At 42.7% G+C, this 14178-nt stretch overlaps 1 protein-coding gene across 4 annotated transcripts in view; it reads left to right on the forward strand.

The window, feature by feature from the left end:
- The window catches only part of PHACTR3 (phosphatase and actin regulator 3), a 303640-nt gene that overhangs the window by 279887 nt on the left and 9575 nt on the right, over positions 1-14178 (forward strand). For all 4 annotated transcript variants that reach the window (XM_081948375.1, XM_081948374.1, XM_081948376.1 and 1 more), the window contains 2 exons: positions 1243-1298; positions 12815-12876. In XM_081948375.1, coding sequence (XP_081804501.1) covers positions 1243-1298; positions 12815-12876 — 118 coding nt within the window. The remainder of the gene's footprint in view (positions 1-1242; positions 1299-12814; positions 12877-14178) is intronic.

The following is a 14178-nucleotide window of genomic DNA, read 5'->3' on the forward strand; positions in this document are numbered from 1 at the left end:
TATGTGTGAGGGGAGCCTTTACCTTTAGGAAACCTTCCAACTTTCCCCTTTGTTTCATCAGAGCTTGTTTACTTATCGCAGGGGTGTCCAAACTTGGGAACTTTAAGACTTGTGGACTTCAACTCCCAGAATTCCCCAGCCAGCATGGCTGGCTGGGGAATTCTGGGAGTTGAAGTCCACAAGTCTTAAAGTTCCCAAGTTTGGACACCCCTGGCTTATCGGATAAGGAAAGATTTCATCTGTTTGCCTCAAACACCAATGTCCTTATTTATTTATTTTTTGGCACCTACCAGCAAACAATCTCAGCTTTTGGTCAATCCCATGCCTTCTTTCTTTGCTTGTGTTTCTCTTCTCTTCTGTGCCATTGTGCACTGTATGTATTTAGCGTTTCACAGGCTGCAGTTAAAACCCCTTAGCCATTCACCCCCAGAAAAGCCTCTCCCAGGACAGAAGACAGTCTTGTGGAGATTACCGATTAGATATTACAGAGCATATCTTTGGGATTGGGGGGGGGGAGGGTTGGAGTCTCATTGGGGGATGCAGGATCCAATCACAGAGGCTGTGATCACCTGATCCCGCAGAGGCAATCCGGAGGCTCTCGTAAAAGGGGAGGCATTACAAACATTACAAGTAGATGCTTCGTGATGCTGTGTGCTGCTACACACACACACTCACAGGCGCAGCTATTATATGCAGCCCGTTAGCAGCCACTGCTGTCACATTTTTGTTCAAGGAACCACCTGCTCACACAATCCGAATTATCTCCTGCCAAAGAGCAATGCTTTTCTTGACATATCTCATTGGTGATAACTAAATCAGGAAACAACCCACTGCAGACAATGTGTTGTTATTCCTTTTCATTTTTTTTTAAAAAAGGAAAGATGAATAGAAGTTCCTCTTGATGCTTGATGCCCTATTCTCAGGTTTTTTTTCCTTTTCTTTTCCTGCCAAGAGTCAGGGAAATATATGGGTCAGTGAAGCCAACTATAGAAATAGCTCTCCTCTGTTTAGCCAAGAACTTTTCTTTTCTTATTTTTGGGATGAAACAGAAAGTTCTCTAAGGGCAGATTGAGTGCCTTTGATTCCGGCTCATGACCTAAACTCTTCAAAGCCAACTCCGATTGGTCTCAGAACAAACTGGACTTGAGCAACTGAAAAAAAGAAAGAAAGAAAGAAGACGATCTGACAAGCCAAATTCAAAGAGACAATGGTACAAAACGTCATCTTGATTTTCTTTCGCAGGCGATTGAGCCAAAGACCAGCTGTTGAGGAGCTCGAGAGACGAAATATCTTGAAACGTGAGTATCGGATTGCTTTCTCTGCTGAGCAGCTTGTTTAATTGCTTTGTGTGTTGATAAAAAGTGTTCTCTAGGAGGAGAAAGTATGTTTGTTACGCCATGCATGATTAGTAAGCAGAAACTTTCCCCTATCTGGATTTGTTGGGCTCAGAAAATAATATTCATTCTTAGAGTAACTCTGTAGACATTAAGAAAGCTGACAGAGGCTACAGTATAGTGATGTATGTATCCGTGGGAATGCAATATACAAATCCTAAGTGTGCTCAAGTCTTTGTTCTTCATGCTCTCAGAAGGATCATGGGAACTATTTCACGATTATTCCCATTCTGCTTGTTGAACACTGAGGCTAAGTGAAAAGTCACTTGGAGGAAGAACAGTGTGGCAAAGTTTTGGAGCTGTGTCTGTACTTATTAGCTTCTGACCTAGTGTACCAGTAGCCAAATTTAGACTATAGGTATTTTAAGAAGGAAAATTAAAGATGACCCCAAACTGGAGATTCTTACTATTAAAAGTACAATGGGCTTGCTTCCAGGCAGAAGGAAGATCAGATTATTTGCGGAATGCTCTGACCTCGCTAGGCAACACAAATTCTAATTAAACCACGAAGAGGTAAACTTCTGTGCCATCACTGTGGAAGCTCTGCAGCAATGTTATCACTTTGCATCCAACTTTATTTCACCAACTGCATATTTCTCAGGGACATTATGCCTTCTAGTCAACACCAGGCAGTTAGAGAGTCATTGGACTTGTTCTAAGTTTTTCAGTATCACACAGCACCCTTCATCAGGTTAAGGCGGTAACAGCTGCATTGGTTCCACATGCTAAGCTTGGTAATAGAGGTGGGGGGGGAAAGGGGGGGGAAGAGCTCTGCTTACATCACTCTAGATGGCTCAATGCATTTACAAATTCAGGAAAATGGGCTGATTTAGTATCCCAGGTGAAGAAATGCAGGGAGTCAGGGAGTCATCTGATTTATGCTTTTTCAAATCACATGCTATCAAAAGATTAAGGCAGATGCAATTCCCTCCATCTCCAACACAGAAAGCACAAGCCCAGATAGGTTACAAAAACGAGGAAGATTGCACTCCTAGAGTCAATTTCTTTCAAGCAACTTCCATGGATTCCAGCAGGCCTCTCTCTGATATAGACTTGTATCAGATTGAGCCGAGCATGATTTGGCCAAAGCCCATTGCTGAGTTCATGCAGCTGCCTGCTGGAGTCCCTTTGCTCTGCCGTAGCCTTGTGCAATGGATTCAGACAGCTACCTCTCATCCCCCTCGTTTGCAATATAAGGACTGCAAGAGAATGATTCTGCCATCAGGTTATTCAAAGGGTTATTAAGAACATGCATTTTGCAATCTCCAGAGATGAGGGTGTCTTTTGAGAGTGGCCTTTGCCCCAAATGATCCTTTCCAGAAGGATCTCCAGCTTCCAGAATTCACATCTGCTGCCGTCTTGGCACATCTGGACTGAGAATATGCATAAATGTGAAACTAAACTCCAGCCAAATGGGCTATTATGCTCCATAGATTCCCATGAAGGAGAGGCATCTATGGCATGGAATTTGTCACGTGTTATTTACCCTGTCCATTCAAAGAGGCAATGTTGGAATAAGTCTGGGACACCCAGATTCAAGAACAGCTGACTGGTTAACTCTGAAATGGCCAGTGGCTGCACTCCCACATCATGCTTAAACAGATTGGATCAGTTGCATTCATGCTTGCTAAAGTTGTTCCTTGTTAGCCTTTTTAATGTCTTAATATGTTGGGCAGCCTCTTTGGTTTCCTAGTTTAATTGCCTGGGAAAATCAAGAAAATGGATCAATTCAATAAGCAACTAAAGTATGCTGCGGAACAAAGATACTCTTTCTTAGCTAACATGCCTCACAGGTTTGTTACTGTAGAATAAAATTGGAGGAGAAAGTACTCTGTACATCATCCTGAGTTCTTGAAGAAAGGGATAAAGAAAGGATGGATGGAGTTGAGGTGGCGCAGTGGTTAGAGTCCAGTACTGCAGGCTACTTCTGCCAACTGCCGGATGCCTGCAATTTGGCAGTTCAAATCCCACCAGGCTCAAGGTTGACTCAGCCTTCCATCCTTCCGAGGTGGGTAAAATGAGGACCCAGATAGTTGGGGGAAATAGGTTGACTCTGTAAAACGCTCTGATAAGGTTGTAAAAGCACTGTGAAGTGGTATATAAGTCTAAGTGCTGTTGCTATTGCCATTCAGAAGGAAGGAAGGACATTTGAGAGAGATAAAGGTGGCAATGATGTATAGACCTTAGCTACACACATACACACATGCACACACCAAAAATTATTAGTATTCTTCACAGTTGGTCATGCAAATATCTCTACATTGAAATGTGTGCAACTGATGTCTAATCCAGAGAGGACTGGCAAATGTGAAAAGGAGTTCTATATTCAACATTATCATTCTTTTATTATCATACTTAATGAAAAGAAGGACTAGGGAGACATGATAGCAGTGTTCCAATGGCTCAGGGGCTGCCACAAAGAAGAGGGAGTCAAGCTATTGTCCAAAGCACCTGAGATTAGCACAAGAAACAATGGGTGGAAACTAATCAAGGAGAGAAGCAACTTAGAACTAAGGAGAAATTTCCTGATAGTTAGAACAGTTAATCAGTGGAACAACTTGCCTCTAGAAGTTGTGAATGCTCCAACACTGGAAGTTTTTAAGAAGATGTTGGGTAGCCATTTGTCTGAAGTGGTGTAGGGTTTCCTGTCTGAGCAGGGGGTTGGACTAGAAGACCTCCAAGGTCCCTTCCAACTCTGTTATTCTATTCTACTTCCCATAAGACAAAGCATTGGTAGAGGTCTCCTCCTGTGTAGGAATAGCCCTCCAGAACTAGAAGGAACCTTTATCTCATACTCTTGTCCTAATGAGCTGAACGCAGGCAGTGAAGTCCACGGCGTGACCTGAGCTGACAGCAAGATGAGCAGAGTAAAAAGAGAGAGAGAGAGAGACTATCCTCCACAATGGATGACAATCGTTTTGCAATATCAGTTACAGGGGCTGCTCAACTGGGGTTTCCCTGGGATTACTCCTGTGGGGAAATGCCCGATGGATTTAATTCACTCCCGTCTTTCAAACGAAACTCCCAATCTCCGTGTGCCAGACATGCCACCAGGCAGATGCCCATGCATATACAGTACATCAAGGAAGCATGTTGAAAGCTGTTCACAAAGTTAGCTCTGCAAAAGCAGGCTTCTGCCTGTAGGTTATCCTAAGCCTTGAACTAGGTTTGATGGCAAGCGGATAGGTAATACCTCCTGCAACTTCCTTGAATCAGGAATATTATTTTTAGATCGGAAAGCAAGGTTTTGCTTTGGTCATTGGCTGCATCTGTGCGCACACATGTCTTGGAGCCACAATAGTTGCCCAGAGCTACCTTTCCAAAGGCCAATGCAACACCATGATGTAACCTTGTGTGAGTCTTCCTTTGCTCCATGAATGTGGAGCTGTCAGTGTTTTGTCCTACTTCTTACATGGTAATGATAGCAGGTGAAAAACACCTGAATTATGAGAAAAGTATTTTTTTAAACTTACTTTTCTTTATTTTGATAGGATCCATATTTTTGTTCATAAGGCATTTTCCCACTTAGTCTTAGAAGTGGCATGTGGCTCAGGGGTTCCCCAATCAGGCTTCGGACCAACAGGAGGACCATGCCAAAATGATACCTGGGACCTCCTCAGTAACAAAATATGGCTGGACAATTCCTTTGCAACTTCCAGAGACTAACTCATATTCCATAGTAGTAAATTAAGACCTTGCAGTGGCCCGGCCTCAGTCTTCCTCTAGAAATCTCTAGCATCTGCTTGATTCTATAGTCCACATAAGCTGGTTGGTGAGGCTTAGAACAAACAGTAGTAGGCTACCACAAATTTCAGGAATATAATTACAGAAAAGTTTTAAGTTGGGGTATCTTCATTCAACAGGTGCCTTTAGAACGGGGATAAAATAGGTTTTGAGGTTTTTTTCCCTTCCTTCCAGGAATTTCTTCTGGAAGATATTTCTGAACAGGGAGTGAAAGATATTTCTGGACAGGGAAGGGAAGATATTGAACAGGTAGTCATGCAGTGGTTGTTCTTTAAGCATGATTAAAATCTATCCTGATGCAGTAGTATGTATGGGAGTTGAGCTGAAAAAATACCGGTAAGGTGGAAAAGTATAGAAACCAAGGATGGATGGATGGATGGATAAGTGGACAGATAGCTAGATAGGTAGAGATAGATAGGTAGGGAGGGAGGTAGGGAGGGAGGGAGAGAGAGAGAGAGAGAGAGAGAGAGAGAGAGAGAGAGAGAGAGAGAGAGAGAGAGAGAGAATAGATAGATAGATAGATAGATAGATAGATAGATAGATAGATGATAGATAGATAGATAGATAGATAGATGATAGATAGATAGATAGATAGATAGATAGATAGATAGATAGATAGATAAATAGAGGGGTGTGATGAATGAGTTTTAAATCACATGTCTGCCTGACAGGGTTTAACAGTAACAGAGTTGGAAGGGACTTTGGAGGTCATCTAGTCCAACCTCCTATTCACGCAGGAGACCAATACTAGGGATTCGAACCACTGAACCTCCGACCTTTCTGATTGGTAAGCTAAGTGTCTTAGCCACTGAGCCACCTAGTCAGGCTAATGTTCAATGTTTAATGCTTAAGCTTATGTCTATGACATACACTCAGTCATGCTGGATGTTCTGGGTTTGCTGATATCAAACCTATTTTTAAATCTTAAACATGAGGAACATTAGCAGCCACATCAGCATACTCCTAGCAAGCGAATGCTTTCCTGGCTGTGCTAGGAAGTTACACCAGCATTTCCAGCAGATAGATGTGAAAATTATTCTGACTATATTCCACATGACTAATAACCCATCATGCAGGACTGATCTCACCTCTCCGCTCATCCTCCTTGCCACAGGTCTGCTTCCCAACTGTTCAGAATAATATAACTGGTTTAGTTGGCAACCCCCCCCCCCAGAAGCATCCCCCTTGTCAGCCTAGTTCAAAGTGGGGCAGGGAGAATGGCAGCATGGGTTTTGAAGCACTTGCTTTCCATGGAGAACTATTCTTATTGGTAAGTTGCAGATCACGCAATGGTGCAGGAGAGACTTTGTGATTCCCACTGCTAAGAAGCAGTTGGTGGAGTTAATCCACAAAAGCTAAAAAAAACCAACAACCCCACCCTCTTTTGCATAGCATGAAATGCAGATCTACTGTATCTATTGGGCTAAGCAGGATTAAATAGCAGCTTTCTAGCAACAAAGTGATGTCACTGACTCATCATTCTATCTGCGGCATCAAATGGTCTTGTTTAAATGAACGAGATGTCCAAAGTATCCAAAGTTAACACCAACCGGACACTGGCATAGGACACTAGCAAAGAACATCCCTACATTACACTAACATAGGACGCTAGAAAAAAAAGGGGGCCCATATATTTCTTTTTTCTAGCATCCTATGCTGGTGTCGTTTTTCCCCTCCATTATTTTTCTTTCTTTTCCAGTCAAGGGCAAACCCCAAATCTTGAAATAACCTTCAGGCTTAGAGGTTAGCCTAGTGAATCTCAGCCTTTAGGCTCACCAACTCTGCTGTCAAAGCCCCTTGGAGCTGCTTTTCTCACGAAGAGCCTTTTAAGGTTTACAAGAAATGGTTTGTAATCAATCACATTTCTGTGAGGTGGGTGGCCATATAAATATGATAAATAGATATACGGGGGAGAGGGAGGAAGGGAGATTTGATGATACTTATGGTAAGTTTGACAATTATTTTTTTACTGCTGCAACTTTACCGTAATGAAAGCTAACTAGGGCTGAACCTAGAGCATTTGTCATTTTGAGATCAGCCTTCTCCTACTCCAGTTAACAGGCCTGAAACATTACCTTGTTTTACCCTAAAGCCCAAACTTTTTCAAAACTGCTCCAGTCCTGGTTTCAGCCATCATTTTCAGTTCCTTTTGCCTTAACGATCCCTACGGAGAGTGTCCATTCTAGTATAATACTGGCCTGAGAAGGACACTGCTATATCTCCTCCTCCTCTTCCTCCTCCTCTCCTCCTCCTCCTCCTCCTCCTCCTCCTCTCCTCCTCCTCCTCCTCTTCTTTCCTCCTCCTTTTTTCCTCCTCCTCCTCTTTTTCTTTTTCTTCTTTTCTCCTCCTCCTCCTCTTTTTCTTTTTCTTCTCCTCCTCCTCTCCCACTCTCCTCCTCCTCCTTGCTGTATTACTTCTAGCATTGACAAATGTTGTTTTTTCAAATCTGAATCCCCCTTTAGAAGGAGTGCCCTCCATCTCACCAAATGTCAGTCCTTCAAAGTAGTGCAGGCAGAAAACCAAATGCGTAAATACCAACACTAACTTTATTGTTAACAATAACAGAATGAAAGCTCTTGTCCCTTCTCTTGCTTTTACTTTCCAAGTAAAATCAGGGAAGGTGCCTTCTGGGATGTTTTTCCATCCCCATCCTTCCTCTGAATTCAGTTTTCATCTTATCTAGGCTATGACTCTTTCTCCTATCTCCCAAGGTAATTCTCACAATCCCATTTCATTTTATGGGTGACTTTACCAAGGGAGATGTCCACAATAGCAGTGGTACCATAGAAACCCCAAGGATTTTCCTGGGTGCTTTTATTTATTTATTTATTTATTTATTATTTATTTTATTGAACTTATTAGTCGCCCCCTCTCCCCACGGGGACTCGGGGCGACGTACAGAGCAATAATCAAGATAGCACCATAAAATCGTGCAGAGGAGGTAAAAATAAGTCCATAAATAATCTTTTAGGAAGATTAACAAAGTAGGAAGGGCCCTTATAGGTCATCTAGTCCAACCCTCCTGTCAAACAGGAGACTCTACACCATTTCTGACAAATGGCAGTCCAACCTCTTCTTGAAAGTCTCAAGTGATGAGTGAAGTGAGAAAAGAGAGTTATTTAGTTTTGCTGACCTGTCCCATCAGGCTTACTTTATTGATCCTTTCAGTTGTAAGCTAATTTAGAAACCTTGTCAAGAGCAAGGGTGTAAATAACACTCCTGCGTTGGGCACTTCAGAGCCGAGGGCATGGTCTCATTAAGATGACAGGCCTGCAGCCAGATACTTAATTATTAATCGGTGGAAGAGCAGGCTGCTATTACGGAGCTCCTTCATTTTCCTGGCAGCCGCGTAACATTATGAGACTATAAATCCTTCTTGCACGGCACAATTTGGTCACATTGGGTCTTCAGGGAAGAACAAATGTTCAGCCCATCACCCAAGGCAAGAAGCAGCAGCCCCCCCCCCCCAAGCAGGAATGGTGGCTTCTTCCCTGTTCAATTTTTTTTACTACCAGTCCTGTGGGCGTGGCTTGGTGAGCGTGGTGTGGCTTAGTGGGTGTGGCTTGGTGGGCATGGCAGGGGAAGGATACTGCAAAATCTCCATTCCCACCCCACTCTGGGGCCAGCTGGAGGTGGCATTTGTCGGTTCTCTGAACTACTCAACATTTCCACTACCGGTTCTCCAGAACCTGTCAAAACCTTCTAGATTTCACCCCTGAAGTGCATTTACCATGGCAGTGCAGCCCTTTGGATCTGATTCTCCCAAAGTGCCAGGAAACATATGACAGCAATACACCTGCATCTTTGCAATCTTTGGAAAAAACACAAGCATTTTAAGAAGGTTAGGTAGATGCATAGATGCATAAGCGCACCAGCGTGCCTAACTTCCCTGTCCTACTGTCCCTATTTATTTGTACCCATTTCCTGTGTTCCTTTTCATGTTTATTCTGATTCCTGTTATCTTGTGCAGGAGTGACAAACTAAATAAATAAAATAAATAAAAACAGATGTTACCTGTGACTCTTGCAGAACCCTGAATCACCTTTAAGATATCAGATCCAAAGTGCTACAACAAGCCTATAATTTACATGCTACTGAAACCAAATAGATAATAATTCAGGGAAATACCAGTAATGTGTAAACTGGGTATGGAAAAGGGATGACTAGAATTGTCTTTTGAATGGACATGAAGCGTCTTTGTGTCGGAGTGATGTCCAATAGCAATAGCAACAGACTTTTATACCGCTTCAAAGTGCTTTTACAGCCCTTTCTAAGTGATCGACAGTGTCAGCCTATTGCCCCCAAACAATCTGGGTCCTCATTTTACCAACCTTGGAAGGATGGAAGGCTGAATCAACCTTGAGCTGGGTCAGGATCGAACTCCTGACAGTGGGAAGGCAGAGTTAGCCTGCAATACTGCATTCTAACCACTGCACCACAACAGACAATCAAACAATACAGGGTGGAATGGATGGGTTCAGGATGCAAATGAGATTAGTGTAGATTAGATTCCATTTAGACTGCCTTTGATCATGCTCCTCCTTCCCATAGCCTGTTAGACTGTTGTTAACCATCTATTCCACCTCATAGAAATTACAATTTGTTAGCAATTTGGGGGAGGGCTTTGGGGTAACCCCCACTTTTTGTGTTTGTGTGTCTAGATATTGGACCTTGGAAGTCCTAAAAGGGATGTATGTATGTATGTATGTATGTATGTATGTATGTATGTATGTATGTATGTAGTATTTGTACTGATAAATAAATAAAGGGAGACTAGTATAGATCTATTTCGAGCTAATTAGCTCAAAATAGATCTATACTAGTCTCCCTTTATTTATTTATCAGTACAAATACAACACAAATATAAAAAGGCAACATTAAAAATAAAAAAAATATGGTTTTCTGCCTGCATGGTCTTCTGTGATAAGCCGAAGGACAGAAAGAGGGAATAGTGACCTTCCTCCCATATTTAGGCATACCAGGGGTTGTAACACAAACCGAGTCCCGAGTCCCTTTGTGGAGAGGGAGCGGCTAACAAATTTAATAAAATAAATAAATAAATAAATAAATAAATACAGACAGACAGACAGACAGACAGACAGACAGACAGACAGACAGACAGACAGACAGACAGACAGACATACATACATACATACATACATACATACATATATATATATATATATATATATATATATAATAGTTTCCTCAACATTTTCTACCAGCTCATACACATCTGTGATTAGTAGTTATTTCAAGATGCTCATGAATATTCCTATTAGGCAAAGTTAAGACTGCTTCCTTGACAGTTTTTCCATAACAGCTGAGGTAGCTATTTCCATTCCTACGCTATCTCCCACTCCCTCCTCCTTCTCTTCGTAACCAGCAATTCCGGCTAAATTAGAAATTAATTATTAGGGCTGGGCAGCTATCGCATTCAAGAGCAACTGGGAGATCCTAGTTGAAATCCACCCTCAGTCACGGAGGCTCCCTTTGATCCCTGAGCAAAATCCTCTAAGACTTTTATTTTTTTAATAAAAAATGCCTTAATTTCATTGCCTTAAGCTCTTGAACAAAGTGCAGAATATACATCTAACAAAGAAAAATAAATCGCAAGTAATATATCCAGAAAGGGGCTTCAGTGAATGCCAGAGCAAAAGTTGTAGCGTCTACAACTCATTAAAGCAGCTACATCTTTTCTCTAGGACTGCGTTCTTGCCCTTAGCAGCTGCCACAGGACCTTGGAAAACAAGGTGGCAGCTGTGAGAAGTTGCATTTCAATGCTACAAACATTCACACATTCATTCTCCAACGTCTCCTGGAGGGAAAATCTGAAGGACTGCACGGTCCTTCAGATTTCTTTCCCAAATGCAAATTCGTAGGTAACAAGATGCCCTGCAGATCGGACGCTTCCATTTTAGAATCACTGATGGCATGTGTTCCTGCTTTTTAAAAAAAAAATATCTGAGGCTACCTAAGCCAAAACCACATCTTTGCCGAAGCCTCTAATTCATACTCCAAGGCTGAGCTTTGGCTGCTCATTGCCAAGTCTGCAAAGATTTTCAGTCTCTCTCCAGTTACGATGCGCCTGAAAACAGCTACTATCCTTCCTTCCATAAATAGCACCACGTGGCTGCCTCTGTTCTGAGAGTTTGGGAGGGAGCAAATATAGAGATCTGGACTCTAAAAATACCTCCCCCCTCCCCCCCCACTGCTTCAAGCACTATTTTTTTAATGCTTGTTAACCAATTGATGGATGCAGAAATGGTGCTTTTGATTTAATGCAGAAAAGGCCCTCTAGTGGGGCTGGTGTGATAATGTGCAATGCAAATTTGTTCCACAATCTTCCTTCTTCTTTTCTTCCCCCCTCCCTGTATTCCCCTCCCTCCCTCCATTCCCCTCCCTCTCTTTCTCCCTGTTTCCCCCTTCCTTCCTTCCTTCCCTCCTCCCTGTATTCCCCTTCCCTCCCTCCCTTCCTCCCTCCCTCCCCTCCCTCCATGTATTCCTCTCCCTCCCTCCCTGTATTCCCCTTCCTTCCTCTCTGTATCACCCTTCCTTCCTCCCCCCTTCCTGTATCCCCCTTCCACCTTTCCCCCTCCCTCCCTGTATCCCCCTTCCTTCCCCCCTCCCTCCCTGTATCCTCCTCCCTTCCTCCCTCCCTCCCTCCGTGTACCCCCTTTCCTTCCTTCCTTCCTTCCTTCCTTCCTTCCTTCCTTCCTTCCTTCCTTCCTTCCTTGTATTCCCCTCCCTCCCTGTATTCCCCTTCCTTCCTTCCTTCCTTCCTTCCTTCCTTCCTTCCTTCCCTCCCTCCCTCCCTTCCTTCCTCTAAAATGATTTTAAAAAACTGTGGGGGTTTTTCCAGGTCACATGTGCATAGCTTAATTTAGCAACCGGCAGCCCCTGAGATAGAGAATCCATTAACTCATATCTGAAGACTAAGGCTATATTTCACGCAGTGTTACAGCAGCTGCAGCCATGCTTATTTTTAGCCCCACTGTGTGAAAAACGATCAAGCTTGAATACTAAGAGTTTCGGTGTATAAAAAAAGCGGGGAGGGATTTGCAGAGAGTATGTCTTTAAGAAACCACCTCAGTTTATAGACAAGGAATCCCTTCTTCCCCCGCCCTCTCTGCCAAATGTAGGAAGAATCTATAATAAGATTGGCATCATCAGAATATTAGAAGGCAAAGGAATGCGTGGGCGTAGATCGCTGGCTATTGTTATAAATTAATCAACAAAATTACAGGAGCCTAGCCGAGTAAGTGTACAAGGAACGTGTGTTCCCTGAAGCAGCTTCTCTACAATGTTCCAGCTCGTAAGGGCAGCACGGATGACTCAGAGAGAGATGTGGCATCACAAAACGATCATTTAGACTTCTAAAAAGTCTATCGATTTTCCCTCTGAAAACACTCCTCATTGTCCTGATGGAGGAACGGGGTTGGCTGGTCCACATTTGTTGAAGTCCCTGTTTAATTGGCCACCAGCGAGGAGAGCTGACTTTGGCATCTGCCAAACCCTCACGCCGAAGGAGTGTGTGTCTGTGTGTGTGTGTGATGCTTCTGGCAGGATACCAAGCCAACTGAGCTTTGTAAAGCGCTTGGTGGTGGCAAAAAAAGAGAAGGCAGCAAAGTTGGTCTTCATGAGGAAAATCATCTCTCTCTTCATCTTGTCTGCAGAAAGGAATGATCAAACAGAACAAGAGGAGAGGAGAGAGATCAAGCAGAGGCTGACGAGAAAGGTAAGCTCCCTCTACATCTTCTCTGTCTCGACCAAATATCGAAACACCTAGTTACGGTGATGCTGTAACTGCAAGCCAGACTGATTTGCTCACCGTGGTTATAATAAACCCCTTTACTGTCATTGTACATCATTGTATACTATGAAATTGGTTATCGATCTGAGCTGCTGAATCCTGACCGGCAGTGAGAAGATGCTTTGGGGTGGGTCCTGCAACTTTTTGCTCACCTCTGATAACACCTTTGAGAGAATTACACGATATTTTGGATACAGTCCAAGAATAAGCATCCTTAAGTCCTGGATAGCAATTTACCGTTTGCATTTAGCTTAGTAAGGAATGTGTGAGTTGGCTTAATACCTCGGAGGACAAATTCAAACTTTTCATGGCAGGCTTGGTAATTGAGCCAAACCAGAAGTGTAAGGTTGTGCTATGACAAGTGTATTGTTCTCTGGATAAGCAATATTAAATACATAGATAGATCAGACCTGGCTGAGCAATAGAGGGTATGAGAAGGTTCTTGGAAATTTACTGGGTCACCATCTCAATATGAGAAAGAAGTGTGATGCAACAGCTAAAAAAGCCAATGCAGTCTTGGTCTGCGTGAATAGATTCATTGCATTCAAATCATAGGAGGTCATAGTGTCGCAGTACTCCCTACTCTACCCCTAGACAACACATGGAATGTTATATCCAGTTGTGGCATTACCTGTGGAGATGGAGTTAGTTCAGAGGAGACCTACTATCATACTAAGGAAACTGGGAAGCAAACCTTACAAAGAGTCAGGGGTGTTTAACTTTGCAAATTAGATGACTAAGATGCATGCAAAGTGCCTCCTGTTACAAGAGGGGATTCTTGCAAGACAAAAAGCAATGGGCTGAAATGAAAGAAAATAAGATTCATGTTGGATAGCAAGAGAAAAATCCTGATTGTACAAATTCTAAGCAGTATAGTGGTTTATCTAGATATGGGTATAGTTGATTACATCTCTCCTCAAGTTTTCAAATATAGCTGGATGATTATTTGTCAAGAACAACTTGATGAATGATTCCTCTGGACTGGACTGGACTAAATGAGCTGTAAGGTTATTTCATAAATCTATTAGTTCTTTTATGAAAGAGTAGTAGAGGGATTATTTCTGATCAGCTTGGATTTGAGATTCAGTTGGAAGATATGCTGAATGTATCACAATTTTATAATTTTATACAATGTATGTATGTGTGTGTGTGTGGGTGTATATACTGTATACACACACACATACATACTGTATCACACCCAAGCATATTGCACACATTGAATGGAAG

Source organism: Natrix helvetica (assembly GCF_964273705.1).
Source record: "Natrix helvetica genome assembly, chromosome: 3".
Taxonomy (NCBI): domain Eukaryota; kingdom Metazoa; phylum Chordata; class Lepidosauria; order Squamata; family Natricidae; genus Natrix; species Natrix helvetica.